General features: G+C 43.1%; 2 protein-coding genes across 2 annotated transcripts in view; one reads left to right on the top strand and one right to left on the bottom strand.

The window, feature by feature from the left end:
- On the bottom strand, positions 1 to 17,037 carry lrrc56 (leucine rich repeat containing 56). The gene is made up of 13 exons (XM_063195982.1): positions 16,953 to 17,037; positions 16,386 to 16,553; positions 16,173 to 16,260; positions 15,711 to 15,771; positions 13,824 to 13,920; positions 13,436 to 13,633; positions 10,606 to 10,813; positions 10,150 to 10,329; positions 9,261 to 9,328; positions 8,015 to 8,160; positions 7,667 to 7,905; positions 1,676 to 2,000; positions 1 to 510 (listed from the first exon to the last, which is right to left on the bottom strand). The coding sequence occupies exons 2-13, from the start codon at positions 16,533 to 16,535 to the stop codon at positions 321 to 323; spliced, it is 1,950 nt and encodes a 649-aa protein (XP_063052052.1). The 5' UTR covers positions 16,536 to 16,553; positions 16,953 to 17,037; the 3' UTR covers positions 1 to 320.
- A 239-nt stretch (positions 17,038 to 17,276) lies between these two features.
- The window catches only part of hrasa (HRas proto-oncogene, GTPase a), a 30,066-nt gene continuing 25,062 nt past the window's right edge, over positions 17,277 to 22,280 (top strand). The window contains exon 1 of the mRNA XM_063196610.1: positions 17,277 to 17,676. The gene's annotated coding sequence lies outside the window, so the exon portion shown is untranslated. The remainder of the gene's footprint in view (positions 17,677 to 22,280) is intronic.

Below are 22,280 nucleotides of genomic sequence, written 5' to 3'. Positions count from 1 at the left end.
TCATTTTTGTTTTGAAAAACTATATTTCATGTAGTCCCTTCCAAAAAAAATAATACAAGCTATAACTTACTGTACAATCACAATCATCGGTTGTAAAAACAAACAAAACACAAAATGACCATGTTACCATGAAGCTGCAGAAACACAAAAGTGTTCTTTTCCCAGAGTTTAAACTGTGCAACAACGTGCTGTGCAAGAATCCACTGTGCCTGGCCTCTCCATTAGGATGCATTGTCAATGCAGAAGGGGGATGCGTTCGCGTGTGAATGCTGTAGGCTACAGATAGTGAGTGGCTGGGTGGGTGAGGTGAGTTGTTGGGGTCAATGGGGCTCAGTAGTGGGCCGTCTGGGCAGCAGTGGGTAGTGGTTGGAAAGTCTCTGCAAGGCGGCTCGAGCTGTCCTGGGCCTCTGCGGGCTCAGACCCATGTTGGATCTGCCCAAGGTTTTGGAGTTTAGTATGACCGGCTGATGCTCACTGGTGGACAGGGGATCGCCTCCGACAGCCCCTAAACTGGAAACAACAGAAGAGGGAAGCAGTTGGTGTCTGTGTTTGATGCATTCAAGTCATGTTGCATTACATTACACTAAGCTTAGACTAAAACCTCCTTAACCATTAGGCCAGGGCTGTCTACAAGAGGTTAGCAATAGGGGAAGTATGATACAGCTAAAAACCTAAAAAAAACATTAACATAGCTTTATGTTACAGAAAGCAAAGTGGTAAGTGGTAAAAATCTTTGTTGCTGTTTTTGGTACTAAAGTTTTTTTTAATTGTACAACAAAGATAGTGCATGTACAGCACACAATTAAGTGGTCTAAAACAAGTAGAGAACAGTGTAGTAATGTGAGTGGACTATGCAGATAAATCAAGTGAGTGTTACCAGTGCTGAAGTAATGACATTTTGTGCATAAAATATGTTTGTCACTTTTTGTTTTAAAATGGGACTGGACCAGCATTTACTGTATATGAAAAGACCAGAGCTATACTAGTTACATTTTTGGTTACTAGAGCTTGATCGGTGGGTTGCTGGAAGAATCATATTCTATTATTTTATGATACAGTATTTACAGAGAGAGTCAACGGTCAAAGTATTTCTCCTCAAAGTTTGTATGCTGGCAATCTCTTGCAGACCATTCCTGTCAACTTGCATTGGCAAGTTTAACAAGGACTCACTAAAACATCGCCCACTGCATACCCCACATTCCTATGTGGCTAAACTGTGTCACACCACTTCACAACTCTATCATATAATTCCTCTTATGAACACCCCCTTCTAAATGTCAGAATCTAATCTCTTTTTGCGCGCACCCACAACATACCTTCCAGGTACAACTTGAACTTGGACAATGATTTGCATAGTGTCAAATCTGCAGATCAAAAAAGGGAGGGGAAACTGAATCTGAACAAGGCAAGACCTATATTGATTAGTCTGACGAAGGCTTCATGCCCAAACATCACAACTGCTGAATACCTTTTTAAAAAGAGAATGTTCTGGTGTCATGGACTGACTTTGTCATCCATCTGAACCTTTAAGAAGGAAGCAAAGAGTCTGCTTTTCCCGTATATTGCTGTACACTGTACTTCCCCACACTGTGTGTAATGCTGTCCCCTTTTATAAGTCGCTTTGGATAAACGCATCTGTTATATGTAACATAATGTCACGTCTGGCAAGACCTACCATGGTTCTCTGTGGCCTGGGAGCACGGGACTGGAGGCTGGCCTGCAATCCTCAGCAAGGCTCCTACCCATCCCCACAGAGCGTCTCCCCCCTGCTACTGCTGTCAGATCCTTGTGCACAGTCAGTGGCTCTGGCCTGGCGGTGCCTGGTGGTGGTGGATGGGGCTGATGGAAGGGCTTGAGGCGCCGTGCGCGGGCGTCTGACAGCTTGCGGCCAGCAGAGGGCCCGGCGGGCGGTAAGGGGGGCGACACGGTTAACGTGAGCTGCGGAGGGAGGGACTGCCTGGAGCAGTCATCAGGGGAGACAGCCTCCAGCTCCGACAGATCTGCAGAGAGACAAAAATGACGCTAGAGTAAGTTAGTGCCAAGATAGTAAGTACAACGTCTCTGTATGTGGGTGGAAAACCTTTTTTGTGGCTTAGATGTCAGGTGGAGGAACGACCTTCAATGCCCACAACTTAATTAGTAATTGTTGGTTGATATGCTGCAATGAATATGCTTCTTAGATAGTCCACTAAAAACAAATAAACAAAAAGAATACATACACTGGCTGTCACTGCGCCGCCCTGACGTGTGCCACTGCTGAAACGTCACTGACCCATGTATGTACTAGTCAGTCATTGTCTAAAACACTGTATGTGTGATGAAGCGGTCCGCACACTGGGTATTAACTCCAAAAATACTTTATTTCATTACAACATACGGCAACATTACGATCCAACAGAGGGATCTTCCTCAGATCCCTCTGTTGGATCGAAACGTTGCCGTATGTTAAAATGAAATAAAGTATTTTTGGAGTTAATACCAGTGTGCGGACCGCTTCACCACACTACTTACCACTTTTTGTCTACTACTTGTGGATGTGCGCACCCTACTTCCAAACAATGAAACACTGTATGTACCAGCAAATTTTCCAGAATTTGAACATTTCAGTTTAACATGTAACAAGGTGACAGGTGCTTGTGGATTTGGTTTGCCACCTTTCATAAGCTGTACTCACATGTAGAAATTTGGAAGAGTGCAGCTTCATCTACTTATAACTGTCTAGTGTCTACGAGGATCCGTTTTACCTTCCCCTTTTCACCCCAGCAGCCTGCAGCCCCTTAGTGCATGCCGTACCTCCAGTGGCACGCTGTACTAGTCATTGTAAAGTTAACTACCATAGTACTACACTACTATGACATAACACAGGGCCTTTAGTAATGCACTATGACTTGGTCATGGCCATCCTGGTAACAGCACATTTATAACGCTGTGTCTTAACAGGTTAAATAGGTGACACTATTGCCGTCACGACATGCAAAGCAGGTAGATTAAAAGACCATTAGTTGGGTCATTTATAGAATTTCCGTGACCATGGAGAGGAAAGGTTCGTTTCTCACTGGATTTGTCATCTATAAAGGTTAAATAACAAAAAAAAAACGAGCCGGGGTGCCCCTCACAAAAATGTGGGGAATTTTTTTTATCCAAAATGGCTGCTGCCAGCCAAGCTGGAAATTTGCTTTTTAATGGTTTTGCCCACAGTGCAGCATAATACATGGTTTCTGAGACTATTTGGGGCAAGAAATTCACAAATGATGTAGATTTACAGTATTGATTTGACCTATTTTTTACCTTCAAATTCAAGATGGCTGCCACTTTTGGCTCTTTAAATGTCAATTTCTCAAAATCGTCAGAAAGCCTTAATATTAGGCTCAAGTGAAAGATCTGCTCATACAATTATGGGCAGTAAATTTAAGTTTGAGATGACTTCTGCATAGCCTACTTGTAATTTTACTGCCCATAATTGAACTCAGTATGAGCAGACCTTTCATTTGAGCCTAACATTAAGGCTCCCTGACGATTTTGAAAAAATTACATTTAAGGTACACTGTGTAAGATTTTTAGTTCTTTATTTCCAGAATTCATGCGACCCATTCACCAATGTTACCTTTGTCATGAATACTTACCACCACCATCAAATTCTAAGTATTCATTGTGAATGGAAAAACCGCACTTTTCATACATGAAAAGGGGGATCTTCTCCACGGTCCGCCATTTTTAATTTCCAGAAATAACCATTTTTAGCTGCAAAAATGACTGTAATTGGGCCATACTAGAAAATATTAGTGTATTACTTGGTAAACTTTCATGAAAAGATCAAATTTGGCAATAGGCAACCCAGTTTCAAAGACCAGCATAGTTGCAGTACATTTTTTGACCATTTCCTGCAGTGTACCTTTAAAGAGCCAAAAGTGGCAGCCATCTTGAATTTGAAGGTCAAAAATAGGTCAAATCAATAAATCTACATCATTTGTGAATTTCTCGCTCTAAATAGTCTCAGAAACCATGTATTATGCAGCATTGTGGGCAAAACCATTAAAAGGCAAATTTCCAGCTTGGCTGACAGCAGCCATTTTGGATATAGGGCTCTAAAAAAATGTCCCCACATTTTTGTGAGGGGCACCCCGGCTTATTTTTTAATTTTACCTTTATAGATGACAAATCCAGTGAGAAACGAACCTTTCCTCTCCACGGTCACGGAACTTCTATAAATGACCCAACTCATCCTGATGGGCCTCCTTCCAGTCAGCAGAAGTTTTCCCCCTAATTACTTGAACTGCACACCACTTCACAAATCGAGTATTGCTCCCAAGGTCAGAGCTCATAACCGGGGCTCTGAGATGGGTAGTATTTTTTTCTTACAGCAAAAAGTAAAAATATTGACAGTAAGTGTGTGGCTCTGGTTTCAGCTGGACAAGTTGTCGGGCTACTGCTTGGCCTCAGGCTGTGCACCCAAACATCCGCTACTTGACAGGAAAGAAGCAGCTCCTGTTCCCTCTGAACTAATTAACTCACTCTGCCCTGTGCCCATCTCTCTGTAACATCATGTACCCATTCAAATGGGCTGTTTTATTGCACCCTCTCTTTGCTTTCCCTCTCTCTTCCTGTCCGATGCCTCATTCTCCACAAAGAGAGAGACAGAGAGAGAACATCACACAAGTACGCACATCACACAAGTGCAGGTGCTGGTAGGGGCTCTATCAAACCGTTAACCATTATTTCACTCCATCCTACAAACACTGGACAGCATTTCCCTTAGAGAGTACAGGAATAGGAGAATGTAAAATATATGAACTACAGATTCTTCCCATCTTAACTAAGTCACCACATTATAGCACTAAAATTAGGAATGGGGAACACATAAAAAGTACAATTACTCCTGCAAATATCCCTTTTCATCATCTATTTTATTGCAATACTGTGTCTATCTGTCTACCCTTCCCTTTTCCTGATGCCTTATCTTACGCACACAGTGGGAGTGAGACAGCACTTACAAAACACACAAGACATTATGCAAACAACCATGTCATTATAGCACTCTTATTTCCCTTCCTTTTTCAGTTAACTATGAATAGGAGTATTTAATGGCTATGATCACTTATTAATGGTGTCATAACATTTACATAACTCATTTTAAATGGTCACAATTTTAGTCTGTTTTATTCCTGTGTCTGCCACCATGTTTCCCCTGAGCTAGTTACTAAAGCCCAGGTTGTTCTGTGGGGATTCACTAATGGTCTACAGACTACAAAAGGAGGTTGGCATCCTTTTCCACATGTTGTAACAGTAAGAAATCATCTTATTCCCTGTGGATGTGCTTGCTTACATTGTTAGTGCTGTGATTCTGATGTGATTCTACATAGGTTGAACAAAAAAGAAAAAAAGAAATGGCCTTATTCATTTGGATTTCATTTTCATATCAATGGGCCAATTGTTTTTATTTTATTTTAGGCATAAATTATCACACAAAATGTCTACATTAAATCGCATGCGTAATTACAGTGCATGACACGTGCATGGACTCTGCTCTCATTGGAGACGTTTAAAAGGACAATTAATACTGTATACACAGAGGAATGTCATTGTTCCTGAACATGCACCACATATTTTACCGAGGCTGATGTGTTTTATTAGCCTGGTCCTCCTGACCATCCCATAATACCACCATTTCATTTCGTATTTATGGTCTGGGGGTTGTTTGATCTCACGCGATTGCAGGTGCAAATTTTAGGAAAAATCAGGATTTAACGTACCGTAACTTGTTGAGCAAACATGTCTGACGCCTATCTATGGCGATGTAGGACCGTTTAACAGACACGTCTGACAGAACATCCTACCATAGGATAAAATTACAAGGTAGGACCGTTTATCAGAACACATCACAACAAATCCTACCGGTCAACATCGCTCCACAGAAAACAGGTACCAGACGCAGTGCGGAGCCAAGTCTCTTGGCGAAAGTACGTAGGATGGTGCGCGAGGCTAGTGTTTTATGTAGGTTTATTTTATTATGTGTCTTTTGTAAGTTTGTTTTCCTTATTATATATGTCTATATGTCTGTCTGCGTCTGTAACTACAGTATATCACGAAAGTGAATACACCCCTCACAGTTTTGCAGATTTTTGAGTATATATTAATGGCTGTATTTTGTTTTTTTCTGAGTGAACAAGACATTTAAGCGGTTAAATATGTTGTTAAAAGGTCACTAATCATTGTGTCAAAGTGAAATTTCTGTAATGCTTTCCTATGAAAAGATATACTCAAAAATCTGCAAAACTGTGAGGGGTGTATTCACTTTCGTGATATACTGTACACTCAACGGCCACTTCATTAGGAACACCTCTCTAATGCTGGGTTGGACCCCCTATTCCCTTCAGAACTGGGTGAAACGCCTGCAACAACTCGGGTAGGCTGTGGCATTCCAACAAAGATAAATTGGTACAAATTGGCCCAAATTGTGCTAAGAAAATATCCTTATGCCATTATATCTCCAGCCTGAAATGTTGATGTAAGGCAGGGTTGACCCATGTTTTCATGTTGTTGACGGCAAATTCTGACCATTCCACCTGAGCGTTGCCGTAGATATCAAGACTCATCAGACCAGGCAATATTTTGCCTCATTTTCCTGTTCTTGGCTGACCGGAGTGGCAACAAATGTGGTTTTCTGCTGCTGTTACCCATTTGATGTGCTGTGTAATCAGGGATTCTCTTATCCATACCGCGGTTGTAATGAGTGGTTATTTGACTTAATGTTGCCTTTGTATCAGCTCTAACCAGTCTGGACATTTTCCTCAGACCTCTGCCATCAACATGGCATTTTTGCCCACAGAATCGCTGCTCACTGCATTTTTTTTCTTTTTCGTACCATTCTTTTTAAACCCTAGAGATGGTTGTGTGTGAATATCTTAGTAAATCAGTCTTTTCTGAAATACGCAAATCAAGTCCTTTCGGCACCAACAGCATGCCATGTTCAAAGTCATTTAAATAACCTCTCTTCCCCATTATGATGATCGGTTTGAACCAAAGAAACTCAAGAGAAAGAACAATCTCTTAGCGGGGAATGCATTGGCCACGGTGTAGTACGGGGGCGTTGCCTGAGGACACGAGTGGATGGAAAATTAACTCCCTTGCGCATGGTCATTGGTCAGTGGGTGCGATGGATGCCATTTCGTACTCCCTTGCACATGGTCAGTGGGGGCGACACCATGATGGATAATTTGTGGCCAAGTAACGGCAGCTGTTGGTCAGCAGTAATTGCTGGGGGTAATTAAGGACAGCTGACAGACATTCACGCTGTCCTATGACCTGTTCCACAGTGAATAACATTTCCGTACTCCCCTCGCCATCATTTCCTACTACGCTGGTATGACGTGAGTAAGCCCTCTTGTCTCAAGCCTCTTTGGTTTGAACTGCATCACATCATCTCGACCATGTCTACATGCACAACTGCATTGAGTTGCCACCATGTGATTGGCTGATCAGAAATGTGCCTCAATGAACAGTTGTAACAGGTGTTCCTAATGAGTGAGGTGAGTGTATATGTAGGCAGCCATTTTGACCAGAACTCCCTGGTAGAAATGGGACAATCCTGGCCAAATAAAGGATAACATAGATAAATAAATAAATTACATGACATTGGATTGAAATGCTACTGTGATGGTTCACCCACCTGAGGATAGCGACCGGAAGGATGAGTCAGGTGAATCAATGCTGCCCCAGCGTCTCCAGTTTGTTTTCTCGCTGCTCTCTTTTGTTTCCTCCTCCTCTTCCTCTTCTTCCTCATGATCGCTGGTTAGACTATGACCACTCACGTCTTCGTCATCCTCGCTGCCTTCATCGTAGTCTTCCTCATCATGGAGTATGGCCATCACCTGTGGCTGCCGATCCTTCTCAATGGCAAGCAACCGTCTGTCAAGCACGCGTGCACACACACACACACACACACATTTTAGAACAGGGAACTACTGGACGTCAGTCACAGTAAAACATTGCAAACACAGTAACATGTAAGCAGTACTTGTTGTGCTCTTTTCGCCAGGTACGAAGCTCCGCGAACACATCACTGCGGTTTCGGTCATCAGAGTCCTCATGCGTGTCGTACGTGTGTTCAGGAACGTGGCTCGGTAGCAGACAGGTGTTGCTAGGAAAGACAGCAGCCTGGGGCTGGAGTGAGAGAAACAGAAAAATGAGGACAATTAGAGGATGGCAATTTATCTGTGAATGTTTACATTCATCCATGGTCATAGTTGTGGAAGGAGTACCTACAGCGATCAAAATAGAGCATCAAAGTGATGAAGGGTCAGTGAAAAGTTACTAAAATGCAAATTCAGTATATGACTCTGAAGACATTTGTGGGGCACATCAGCCATAAAGGAATTTGGTATAAATGCAAATATTGGTTACAAGTAGGCTCTTTGTTTTTCAAAACATGACAACTAAGTAAGCAGTTACAGCAAACAAAGGCACGGCAAGGACACCATTTACAAGGGCAGTACAGTTTGTGAACATGTGCTTCCATTACAGAATATAATGCAATGCTAAAACAAACCCACCCCAGCCTGCATTTCACATGGCTTTAGCACCTAAAAAGTGTCTTACAAAGGGGGGAAAAAAATCAAAGATGATCCACACACCCAGAATGCTCCAATAAAAGCGTTGTTTTTAATTCCAGACATTTTCCTGTGGACTTGGGTGCGACTTGAAAATGTCACCCAATAAAAAGAGGTCCTCTGATGTGCAGGCCATCTCGTCACAGACAGGACCGATGACAGCTTTGGCTGGGCCCTGGACAAAGTCATCTGAAAAAGCCCCCCACCCAATACATAAAATGTAATGAGGGTCCAATTCTGGGCCCCCTCTCTCCCTTGGCCCGGGACAACTGTCCCCTTTGCGCCCCGTCGGCTTCCCTGGTCACAGGAATGAGTGACACCCTCCAACCCAGCCCAGCAAAACGAACTAACTACACCACACCACACCATGGAGAAACAGCTGCACTCTGACGAACAGCTGTAATACAGCTGCAAGACTTCTCTGTTAGGCAATTTGTTTCCTTCTTCTTTTACAAGCGTGGCAAGTTATGAGCCCCACCCATCTTAATGACTTTTTTGGGGAAAGCTGTTACTTTTTTCATATCTGATGAAATGTTATTGGCGTCAAAGCTGTTGCAACAGGCTGAAACCCTTTCCCCATGCCCCTAGGTGTTATGATTGGTGTTTCATGTACCAAAAGCAGGCCATAACTTTCATAAACAGTTGCAGGCTCACCTTGGTCTTTTGTCTGCGCGCTCGGAGGGCCTGAACAGGGTTTCCACATAACAGGATCCGGCCAGCTCCTAAAGGAACACACACGCACGCGTGCACACACACATGCATGTGAACAGTGATAGATAACATTCCACAATGCCTTATACAGGTGAAAAACTGTGATGTAGCAACACAATATAGAAAATATTTTCTTTTAAATTTAAGCCTTAAAATATCCATCCTAGAGGCTATTTAAACACACTTCATGTTGGTATGAATAAAATATTTGTATGAATAAAATATATGTATTTCCATTAATATTAATATGATATAGCATAGTTATCATGAATGATTAAGAAAAGTTCAGTGAAAGTTGGAACAATATTAGCATGCATAGTGGTATAATGTGAACTGTGACTGGAGCTGGGTCATTGACAGACATCAGATGGTAAAACCACAGCTAATGCCCTTAAATTAATTAATAATTGGCAATTTATGTACAAGCAATGAAATTGGATGATCCAATAAAAACAAGGAAATTCCTTTAATTCATACAAACGTGGCATTAGCAGGTTGCACCACCTTGGCATCTGCTAGAGAAAAATGTCAATGACCAAGGAATTAAAATGAAACTGGCGGATGCATCAGGCAAGCGGTCCACTGCACTAATCGCAATGGGCCCCATGCACTCCTATGAGTGTCCTCCAGATGGCGATATTGTGGGCCACTTATATTGAACAGTTTCACACCAAGAGTTATAATGGGAATGTAGGTTGGAAAATGAAACCAGAGCATAAGATACAGCCATGGCATACCCCCTTTCTTTTATATGGCTGACCTCAACCACTCCAGACACAGAGTAAATAAACTAGGGAGGCTTTGGTCATTTCAGCATCTGACTGACGCTTACCATGTGTGAGCTCGCTAGCTGTGGTTTCAGGAACGACCGGGTCGGACTCTCCAGAGCCGGGTCTGGAGCCCGAGGAGGGTCTTGCACTGCCTGGTCGACTGGTGGAGCAGCGGGATGTGCCGGGTCGCTGAGATCCAGAACCGGGTCTGGTGAGGGAGCAGGAACTGGCAGCCCTCTCCTCTGTGAATGAAATGCAGTTAAGTAATTATAAGTCAAACAATTTGATCAATTGGATCAGTACCATTGTTGTATAAAAGCCATACTCTCTACAATTCTTTTTTTTTTTTAATGGATTAGCCTGTCACACAGACATATGTTTCGGCCAAACCAACTAAATATAAACAGACTTAAATAACCCTGTATGTTGAAGTAATTCAGTGTTGCAGTTCGAGTTACATTACTTAATGTGATATTCTGTGTGTCCACTCTCCATACTGACTTCTCACTTGTATATACCTATAAACTGCAGGTTGGTGCTGGAGGTGTTCTCCTTGATGGATTCCTTGAGGAGGGTCAAGTCCTCATGGGCCTGGGCTCGGCCTCCCACCACCCCCTCCTCCTCCTCCTCCTCCCCCTCCCCATCCTCTTCCACGGGGACGTCGTCTAGGTAACGCAGCTGGGGGACCAGAGTCCGCACCACCGACCGGTAGCTGTACTCCTCTGTCTGTCCACAGAGGTGAACATTAACACAGCAAAAAACAAAACAAAAAGCGAGAGAGGGGAGAGAGACCCCAGCAGGATTTACTAGTGCACGCTTGGCAAAGACCCAGCACAGTCAGCCAGCCAGTCAGTCATAAAGTCTGCTGCACAGCAACCAGAGGGGTGTGTGTGTGTGTGTGTGTGTGTGTGTGTGTGTGTGTGTGTGTGTGTGTGTGTGTGTGTGTGTGTGTGTGTGTGTGTGTGTGTGTGTGTGTGTGTGTGTGTGTGTGTGTGTGTGTGTTTTAAATGCGTAGCTTTTTCATACCAAAGCAAGTAAAACAGAAACAGAAGCAGGATAGGAGTACAATTTAGAGCTTTAAAAACAAAAGTGAACACACAGATAAAATATTGAGAACAAGAGTGGGTTTGATCATCCGACCTAAAACGTGACCTCAATCAGTCTACATCTAGGCATCCATAATACTATGCACACTAACATGTTGATGTACAGTACATGCTTGGCTTTGATCAAACTAAAGCACAGACATAAACACACACACACAGAAAACAGTTGTCATGCAGGACCTAAACTAGCACAGACAAGTCCCTGTATGTGCCCAGACTGAGAGAGAGAGAGAGAGAGAGAGAGAGAGAGAGAGAGAGAGAGAGAGAGAGAGAGAGGGGGAGAGAGAGAGAGAGAGAGAGGGGGAGAGAGAGAGGGAGAGAGGGAGAGGGAGAGGGAGGGAATGAGGGAGAGCGAAAGAAAGAGAGAGAGAGCGAAAGAGAGAGAGAGAGAGAGAGAGAGAGAGAGAGAGAGAGAGAGAGAGAGAGAGAGAGAGAGAGAGAGAGAGAGAGAGAGAGCAGCATGAAAAAAGAGAAGCCCCTTTACTTTCTTCTCATAGACTAATGCATATTCAAATCAGGCTTTGCCCTAACTGCAGGCTGCCCTACTTTCATAATTCCTAGTGGTGTGACTGAGTCAAAATAAACTGATTACTACGTGCCAAGACTTGCCATTGAAATCAAATAATGATGAACACTGCTGCCTCATCAATCTGTACAAACATCTGAAGAAATTCTTAATAATAGTGATATATCTCAACATGTTATTTTTTTATAACTGACTTCACATCTCCACTTTAAAGTTATTTCTACATGTAGAAAAACATGTAATAAATAAATTGTGTAAACATCTACATGTAAATTACGTTTCTTAATGAAATCCAGCAAGACATGGTTCAATATCACTAAAATATGCGTAAAACATTAAGGTTCTTAATGAACAAAAAATGAAACTACTGGAAACTGGATTTCCAGGAAGGCCTTGTAGAAATCGTCTTCCTAAAACCATACAGGCGATGCCACATCAAACATTAGCCCATGCCTTTCAAGTCTCTGTATGGAAAGTAATTGCATTTTGATGACCTACTGGGCCATTATCTCTCCCCCATCCCCCTAGCAGGGATGTAGTGTGTGACCGTGGCTCATGGCCAGAGCCTGACGCCCTCAGAGCCAGAGCAGCTCATTCAGGAGCACACAGGAACAGAGACACGGGCCGTTTCCCAATGTCTAGTGTGCGTCCTTCCAAGTGTATCAGCCTTCGTAATCACACCCCGTGATTGGATACTCTTTCCAATCCAATCACTGGGCGTGACTAATTAGGCTGACACACTTCCAAGACTCTTGACACTTGACATTGGGAAATAATGACTGAGTGGAAGTATGCTGAAACTAACTGCTAATCAAACGCCCAGCATGTCCACAAAACTGGTCTCGTGTCAATATGAGCTCCTACCCATCCAGCAGAGCTAGCGATCCTTTAAAACACAGTAATAGTGCCTCTAGGGATGAGGGTTGGGAATAGGATTTGGGTTTGGGCTATGTGAAAAGCGCATTGGTAGCTCATCTTGACGAAGCAGTCCATATCGACCCTCTCAAAGCAGCCCTGTCTTATCTGATGTTCTCATCAACACGATGGGAGAACACGTCCAAGGCTACCACAGCAAAAAGCAAACCACTCTGTGACTTTCAGCAATGGGATACATCCCATTCTTTTACAGAGGGTGATAATGACTGTTTCTTGTTTGGACCTGGTTCATTACGAAATATGGTGTTTGACTGAAATAGGTCTTGGGTTTTGGTTTTTTGGTCTAACGTACCACAGCCATGGGCCAGATAGGAAAGGTTTTGCAATTACTATTGCAATGTATTCCAGTGAAGTACAACGTTTTATCTTCATTTGAGCTCTGGATGAGTGACAAAAATAACTAAAAATAATAATGTCAACAAAAACCGGCTGAGGTAGCGATAAAAGCGATGGCGCAGTGTCTTAAACATGTACTGTAGCGAGGTGGTTAGGGTGGTTATGGAAGGGGTGGTTTGAGGTGCCAAACTGGACCTCTGACCGCTACACCAAAGAGCCAAAAGAGCTACACCTAATGTTGTGACAGTCAGAGCGCACTCCATCAAAATGATTATGATGGTCATTATGATTATCATATAACAACAACTACTACTATTACCACCACCACCACCACTACTACTACTACTACTACTACTACTACTACTACTACTACTACTACTAAGCCCACAGAATTTATAAATGATACTCTACTCTACTACTACAACTTTACTACTACTACATTACCTGAGATGCCCCTGGGCGTGGGCAGGAGCAGACAGGGTTCCCCTCCAGGGTGAGCGTGCGTAGCTGGCTGCAGAGGCCCATGTACTGGATCTGCACCAGGTCGTCCACATTGTTGCCCTCCAGATCCAGCACCTCCAGGCATTCCAACATGCTGACCTGGCTGAGGTCAGAGATGTTGTTGTAGGCTACATAAAGCTCCTGCAAAAAAGGCAGAGGGGATTCCTTTATTCACGCATACAAAAGCTAAATACACTGGGTGAGTTACCAATCTCTACCTTCACACTTATTTCACAAAAACTTCCAACAGCTGTGTTTATAATTTCACTTGATGATTCTGCCTTATTTTATCACAGTGTGTGTGTTTATGTATGAACTCCAACTCCCCTACCTTGAGTGAGGAGAGTGAGGGGATGCCGTCCAGGTCAGCCAGGCAGGAGCGCACCAGCCAGAGGACCTGCAGGTGGGAAAGACTCGTTCCCAGATCCCTGAGGAGGAAACACTGACAACAATGAGCCAGCGCAGCACACGCCCGCCTATCCCCGTTCTAGTTCCCCCCTCCAACACCAATCACAAGACCATTTCCTGTGTCCAATGGACTCCGACACTTTATCCAGAGCCCCAACACCCCCAAACAGGAAGCGATATCGAGCCCTTTGCAGACTCTCCTGGCAGCCCTCAGCCCCGACCATGTAACTGTTTACTGCTCGCAGAAGAGTAGACAGTAAACTTACAGGACTTACAAGACATACAGAGAGACAAGGAGGGTTAAATTGGAATCTTTAAGTCTTGAATCAGTGTCAGTGTGTCAGAGTGTCAGTGCATTATTTTCCTAATCATTTCACGGTTTCTCTCACATACACACACACACACACACACACACACACACACACACACACACACACACACACACACACGCGCCATACAAGTAGACAATAACACAGCTACAAATGTGATCAGACCCGCTTGAAATCCCCTTAAAACTATTTTCATCACAGAGAGCGTCACATTAGCAGTGACGAGCAGGGCCGTATTTAAATGGGCTGGGGACCCTAGGCCACCGTAAAAGGCACATTTTGCATCAAAATGTGGACAAATGGGGGCCCCCTGGCAGGTGGGGGCCCCTACGCTGTAGCCATAATATATGTAGCCTATGCATTAATCCAGCCCTGGTGACAAGCCTAGAAACTCTTAAAAGTATGTGTAATTGTTTAGTCCACAGTCTACCAGTGGCAGGTGGACAGGTCTGCTGCACCTGATGGATCTGACAGCACAGCAGACAAAAAGAGCCGGCCAGCCAGAGCCCAGGGATCCAAGGCAGGAAGACTTCAAGATATATGACCCATCCTGCAGCATCGTCCACAGCAAGGAGGGCTACACCACGATCAGGAAGCGCGCCACAGATTTGCTGTTCCCCTGAAGCCGGTGTTGTGTCGATATGGCCTACTCATCGAGATGAGCTTCATGCCGCTCTTGCATCAGAAGTTAGGGTTAGAATTTGGTTTAGGGCTATGTGAACAGGCTACTGGTAGCTCATTTCGACAAAGCGGGCCTATTTGGACAGAACACCGGACGCTGCGGTTCCCCACTGGCCTCCTGTCAGGACACGGAGATGCTGTGCACCTGTAGCCTATCACAGGGCCTGGAGCTCAGCTCACAGGACCCCTGGGCACATTAAGGCTCTCTTGTCTTTCTGTCTTCAAAGTCCCACCTCCTCCTCCTCTTACTGCTACACTCCTTCTAACCCCTACCACCTCCTTCACAGACCCCCACCCTGACCACAACCCAAATTCCAGCGACTGAACTTTTTCTCAGATGAAGGCAGGGCGCAGTGTAGTGCAGTGCAGGATGCATGACAGAGATTTCCAAGGCCGGCACAGAGCTCTGGTTCTAATTACCCTCACTCTCTCTCTCTCTCTCTCTCTCTCTCTCTCTCTCTCTCTCTCTCTCTCTCTCTCTCTCTCTCTCTCTCTCTCTCAGTGAGTAGAACACCAAACCCACACACAGTGGCTTCTTCCTGTGCTAGCTAAGCCTGTGGGCCTGCTTACTCTCTCACACCGTAGCCTGGTTGTATTATTTTATACGATGTCAGTTTACACACTTTGGCAAAACACGACTGGCATGGTTGAGATGAGGTAGCTGAAAGAAAGAAAGAAAGAAAGAAAGAAAGAAAGAAAGAAAGAAAGAAAGAAAGAAAGAAAGAAAGAAAGAAAGAAAGAAAGAAAGAAAGATGTAATTCTTCACAGGCAAGAGCAACAACTAGAGAAAGCTATCTTACCTCACTGAAAAGACCAGGCTGTTGCTCATTCTCAGCTGTGTCAGGTTGGGCAAGTAGCTACCTGTGAGATGGTACGAGATTATCTAGTCAGGGACCCTCATGCTTCCACTTCGCTGATATCATATCATCCGAGCATGCAACCACACCCAGCCTGTTCAACAGTTTTATTCTGACAATCTTAAATGCAGCTGTTTCAATGTCTCTCTTCCTGCATGTTCATGTCTGTGCTCGCTGTGCTTTACAACGAAGACTTCATGGTTTTCACTTTAGTGTTTTGACACATGAATCATTATCAATTACGAGAATCACGCAAGTAATCATTCACTACTAGGCGTATTCCATGAAATTGAACCTTAAAAGTCACGCTATTGGAAATTCCCCCAACATTTCTCAACAAATTCATGGAAGTAAATAATCTTCCATTCAATGTCAACACTACATACTGAAACGTCTTTCCCTTACCAAAATTTCCAAGGGTATTGTGTTGTGTGTCGACACACAAGTCCAGTGTGGTGACTTCATCGAGGTCTTCTTTATTTGTCATGGCTTTCTGTGAATGTTCACAGTACATTGGGAGGAATAGCTGGTCAGTCTGAACTCTGAACTGTGAATTCAGACGTCAAATTCATACTTAAATTTCATTCATACACTTCATTCATACTTAAATGATCTTACCAATTTTTCTGGTGACAGACAAAGTTCTGCCAGCACTTCTGTATCTTCATCATAATAGGTTGGAGTTGGGTTCATCTGGTGGGCTCCACCAAACTCAGTTGTCAAAACACTTCTACCTGACGTACTGCTGGATTCTTCAGAACTATTCATCCTTAGAAAGGAAATTACCTGAATAATTGAAAACCAAATAATTCACCAAAAACTACTACATGCCATAATAACTCAGTAATATTACAATTAATATTACAATTATTACAATATTACAGGTCTTTGCCATAACCCTCACAAGACTAGCTATTCGCAAAGGTTCGTAACAGGAACCATTAATTCAAAAACCATCCGTTCTTGTATGAAAAGTTCACAGACCTAAAATATGTCATCACATTCAGCATGACCATCTAGCTAGTTTGTGACAGCTAAATAGTTTTCTAAACATTACTCTTTCTACACAGACACTTCCTAACTAAAGTATTTCATAGTTTACATTTGTACTTCGTTCAGAGTAGAATTGTATAATTTTGCTCTAAATAGAGATGAATTCACAGTTTGTAAAAGTGCAAACCTCACCGTTTCCCACCATCAAAAATTAACATTCTGCAGCTAACAACATTTGGCATGTAAGTTTGGTTGACAACGGGTTGACAACTTCCTGGATACCGGGAGGGTCCCGCAAGCCTCAAGGGATCTGTAGTCCGCTAACTAAAATTGTGTTTGAAGGAGCCCTTGGCGATTTTTCTACCTTGCCAAGTTGCCCGCGATCGTTATTTTAATCCTACATTATTCAGTTACATTGTGTCAAGCATTAAGGTGGTGCTGATGTTATAATGTGCTAAATGTCAGCAGAATTCATTACAGTTCATTGCTTGAGCTATTTCATAGTTAGTTCGTTTACATCCATTCGTTTTAATTGTGAACCGCCGTGTACGCTTACTATTACAATGTTATAAGGCCTACATTACAGCAATGAAAAAAACAACTACAAATCAGTGGTCCCGAGCTTCATATAAATTCTCAAACCGGGGCGGTGTTGTCGTGTGGGGCTGGGCGTGGGCTGCAACAGTCCGCACACTCAAAGCACATTGTTCGCTGCTGTCTGACCTCACCACACACACACACCGACCTTATGTTCAGAAGAATTCGAAAATAGAAGTGTCTTCCCGCGCCTGGTTGTCAGCTCGAAACTCTCCATTTATTACAAGCAAGCCTGAATAACAACATTACGGTGGAAGGAGAATTAAAATCCAGCTGGAACATTTGCAACCAACTGAATCACACCGACCCTGCTAGTGTCGTAAGTAAACATGATTTTGCTTCCCTCATGTATACAATATTATTTGCTGTGTATTTCCTTAAGCCCACAGGCACTGTACGTGATTTTGCACGGTAATGCTTCTGAAATCCTGAACTGATGTGAGAAAATCGTGCGTTTCAGGTTGTAGCTGTAGTGCTACAACGTTATTGCGATGCAGCTTTCAGTTACTTGGCATGTATAACGTGCTGCTTCTAGCCTTTGACGGAGATGTATCGTTCTAACACACGAACGTGTCAGGGGAGAGAAATGTAGAGCTCTAGCTAATTGTGTCCAGAGCCAAACACCACACTCGGAATCGCTCCACAGCCGTGATAAGTCATTTGATAACTTCTCATGTTAGCGTAAGACAGGCTTGTTTTCAAAAACTTCACCGGCATGTTCACGCGCTGTAACATCGTAAATAGGGCTCTTGAGATGAGGTTGGTTATTGCTGGCACCATTATTTGCCCTGTCAATGTTTGGTACTAACATGTTTGATGTTCTTGCCACCGTCAGACAAGACAAGTTAGTTTTGGCCACTTCCATGTGACAGTTGGGTGTAGGCTAGTTACATGGGTGACGCCCCGCAGGAGTGAAAAGAACAGTGCGGAAGTTATTACATGCCATTACTCCCCTTCATTCACTGGGACACAGTTTTGAAATCGTCGGAAAGCACTTAGAGGGCACTAGTTTGGCCTTACTGCAGTTTAATTTCCAATGCACCAAATGTTTTCTGCCCTGATTCAGCCTCAGCTTTGGAGCATTCAAGGCTACTATGAGCGCACATAGCCTCTTGATGTGCATGAATGAGCAATACTGAGTCCAGCGATGCAGTGCCTTGTCTAATTTCTAATCAGTTCATATCACTGGACAAACTGCAGCCTGTTTGTTGTTGATTACTATTGTCAGTCTGAAAAATTGTTAATTTGAAGTATAATTGGGCAATGCAATGTTTGTACCTTTTCAGTTTAGCAGGCAGGTGGTGTATGTGTATGTTTTCATTTGGTGCACACTGACTATTTGCTTGATTTGTTTGTTGCTTGAAGAGTAGGCAATTTGGAGTCTTTACTTTCAGTACAAAGTGCAAGATGCAGTGACACAATGGGCAGTCCAAAATACACTGTTTACAGTGCTGCTGGTTTCGGTACCAAACAAAACATTAGCTTAAAGACACATCTTTCACTTGACTTTTAGTGTGGTATGAGATGTCATTCCGTAGGATTTTGATGCTAAAATTGATTTTATTGCTTCATTTGCTTCATTTGGGGTCCTACTATTGAAAAATGATGGGTTTCGAATTTTCTGACCCCGTTATACCCCTCCTCTAGGGGGCGCTTTCTGGCCCTAGCCAATACAGCTACCGAACCCATATATCTACTAATAATTATCACATTTCCACAATCTTGGTGTCAATTACAGGGTAATTGATGATGCTGAGTCCATTTATGACAGTTTCATTATGGTAAGAAGTTGCTATTACACATATTTTGGAGATTTAAAGGCTATTTTGTCCACATACAAGCCTCCTGTGGGGGATATAACTACTATGGCATCAGTCACATTGGATCTGTACACATAATATAACTAATACAGATTTCAATTCTTTTAGGGTCAGTACTGTGAGAAAATGAGGGGTTTCAAATTTTATGACGCTTTATGGCCCTCCTCTAGGGGGCGCTTTGTCACCTCGGCCAAGATACATAGTGCAACCATAAATGCAGCAATAAAGATCCGATTTTCACAATAATGGTATCAAATTAGGGGTTATGGAGGATCCTGAATCCATTTATGACAGTTCTACTTTGATCAGAAGTTGTTATGACTCATTTTTAGGATGAGGCCACCTGTTAAACAAAACTGCTTAACAGAAGATAATAACTGTCTAAATGTGCGTGTACACCAAAGGTGACCAATGCTACCAGAGCAACTGAAGTCATTATTTCTCTATGGATGTTTATATTGGCACTGACTATCAAAGAATAATTGGACTCAAAAAAAATATTAGAACAAGGTGTTCTGCAAAACATGAACGAGGCTGGCGAGTTTTGTTCACCTGATTAAAAAAAAAAAAACAATTACAACTGTAATTTACAAACTTAAACTTCTAGAGAAACCCCACTGGACATAACACCTTCCATGGCACAGTGAGTGGTTGTAATGCAAATCAAAGAGATAAATATTTACACTAGATGCTGTCAACCAACTCCTTGTCATCCCCGAGGAGCTCCTGTCCCCATATCTCAGGTTTGATGTAAAACACTTGCAGCAACCAATCATCAGGACCAGGCCAGTTCGATTTACAACGTTCAAACAGAGACATGTGGACTACACTGTTTCCAAAGCCTTCACTCATACATGGACACTTGCCAATTAGTTAGCAACAGATCCAACCAACACCACAGAAAGTGAGAAAGGCACTCAAATGAGAATGAGCAGCAGCAGCTAGGCACAGAAGAGGAAACTGACCATGATGCTCTCATTCTGTCCATAAATGAACAAACACCCAAAAATCCCAAGAAATTGGTTGTATGAAGTCATCCATACTTGGTCCACCAAATCTCCACTGATATCCCAGCCATTTGAGACTCATAGAGGAGAACTCTCGTCACCTTTGCTCTTGCGTGCTCTTGAGATTCAGCAGTCACTGGGCAATGGTGACTGGATTCTGAGAGCAGGTGTTTTGCACATAGGTATGCAGTGTTTGCTGCACTGTTTGCTCTTGGGGGAAAACAATTGATATCAGAGGCATTGTATGCTCCATTGGAAGTGTTTCATACTCTTCAGCAGCTCTCCGTGGAATCTTTGGTGGGAAAGCACACATCTGGGCCCTTGCATATTACATCCCAACTAGCCTGGCTATTGTTGTAATGAGATTTGATGCCATTTCCTTTGATGCAATGTCTTGCTCAGTCCAGTTGCATTGCAATTGCAGAGTAACATCTAGGCCAGGGGTGTTCAACTGGCGGACCCAGGTCCTGATGCGGACCCAAACGCAATGTCATCCGGACCAAGACAAAATCCATCTGTATTTAATATGTATAAATTATACATGAGATTTTGCTGCCATGCGATCTATAGGTGTATTTCTGCTAAGCCAGTCTTATGACAAATAGGCCTAAAAGTATCTTCACTATGACAACTCAGTGAGTGAGCAAGAGGCCAGTGCGACCAGCGAGTGAGGCTATTTTCTGCATCGGTCCGTGCGACTTTTTTGGACCCTGGAAACATACGAAATTTGGCGAGTGGACCTTTTCAGTTTCTAGTTGAGCACCCCTGATCTAGGCCTTTTATTTGGAAAATACCCAACCTCTTCAATCAGGAGAAGACACTAGAGTTTGCTCAGTTTCTTGTACAACACCTATAAGAGCAAGTGGAGAGTCTTCAACATATCATTAGTGCTTGTTGTCCAGTGGACTGCGAAGGTTATCTGGCTGTCATGAGGAACCTTATCGAGTACTTCTTTGCATATGATCTCCTGAATTATGCTCGCCTCATGGCAGTCCATCTTGCTCAGATTAATGCTCTGAAACAAGATGATCCTATGTTCTACAGTAAGGTGATTTTGTTGTGGCCAAATCAGAGGTTCCCTTCAGTCATTCGTTCACAGATCAGAACCTAGAGTAGGAAGCTCAAGTGTCATGGTGGGAAAGTAGGACTGAGTGAAGATGCCACTGCCTTTGTCTTGTCACCACAACACCACAACTTGCTCATATTGTGATGCAGTAATTGTACCGCTCCCCTCAATCCAGCAAGTCTGTGCAAAGTGAACACTCTCAGCTTAGGTGACATGTTGCCATCAGATCAAGGGCAAAAGCTGTGAAGATACATAATTCAATTAAGTTCTACTGCACTGGCAATTCATTTACACTTCAGTCTCCTCTTCAGAGAAAGGTCCAAAATAGTTTGAACATTTCATTCAGGAGAGACTCCGGAGATACTTTACTTCTTTATTACACATGGAAGCAGGCTTGTGAGCTTGTGCCTAAACTAGAGGAGACAATTGAAAATTACTGCGTAAAATGTAATTTGTACCATGCTCCCTGTGCACTATAGATGTACCTCTCTATATCCCAACTGCTGAGCCTCATGCATGCTGTTGAAAGAGCTACAGGTGAAATGCTGGTGTCCCTTCAAATGACTGGCAAAACACAAGCTGAACCAGAGTTCTAATTGTTGATGCTATGGTTGCAACTGGAGTTTAGTTTGATCATATCTTGAAGTGACTTATCTCCTTGTGCCAATATGCACCTGCTTAACAAGTGAAGCAGCACTCCTTAATGACCAGCATTCCTCAGTGATCAGTTGTTTTTTTTAGTGTCTGCCCAATTCTTCCTTAGATAGAAAGAGGTGGTGTGGTTTTCAAGGAAGGGATTTATGTTCAAGCAGACTGGTTACTATTCATGTTCATGCATTTTTTATGAATTAGTTGATATTACCATTACAGCACATGATCTTTTTCACTTCGAAACTGTTACTTCAAAAATGGTTACTCCATGGGGCCTTTAACTCCAACCAAAAAGGCACTATATTGAACACAGCTACTGTTGTTGTTCACATACAAATTACACAGTTGGTCAGCATCAACTTCCTGAAAGCACACAACC

This window comes from Engraulis encrasicolus, chromosome 4 (assembly GCF_034702125.1).
Source record: "Engraulis encrasicolus isolate BLACKSEA-1 chromosome 4, IST_EnEncr_1.0, whole genome shotgun sequence".
Lineage (NCBI taxonomy): Eukaryota > Metazoa > Chordata > Actinopteri > Clupeiformes > Engraulidae > Engraulis > Engraulis encrasicolus.
This window is presented reverse-complemented; position numbering and strand designations above follow the sequence as displayed.

What these genes read in the sequence shown, in the direction of transcription:
- lrrc56 (XM_063195982.1), bottom strand. Translation starts at nt 16,535, where the DNA reads ATGAATAGTTCTGAAGAATCCAGCAGTACGTCAGGTAGAAGTGTTTTG. An exon ending in GTCTGTCACCAGAAAAATTG is followed by an intron (nt 16,261 to 16,385) that starts GTAAGATCATTT and finishes GAACATTCACAG; the next exon opens with AAAGCCATGACAAATAAAGA. An exon ending in CCTCACTCTCCTCACTCAAG is followed by an intron (nt 13,634 to 13,823) that starts GTAGGGGAGTTG and finishes CCTTTTTTGCAG; the next exon opens with GAGCTTTATGTAGCCTACAA.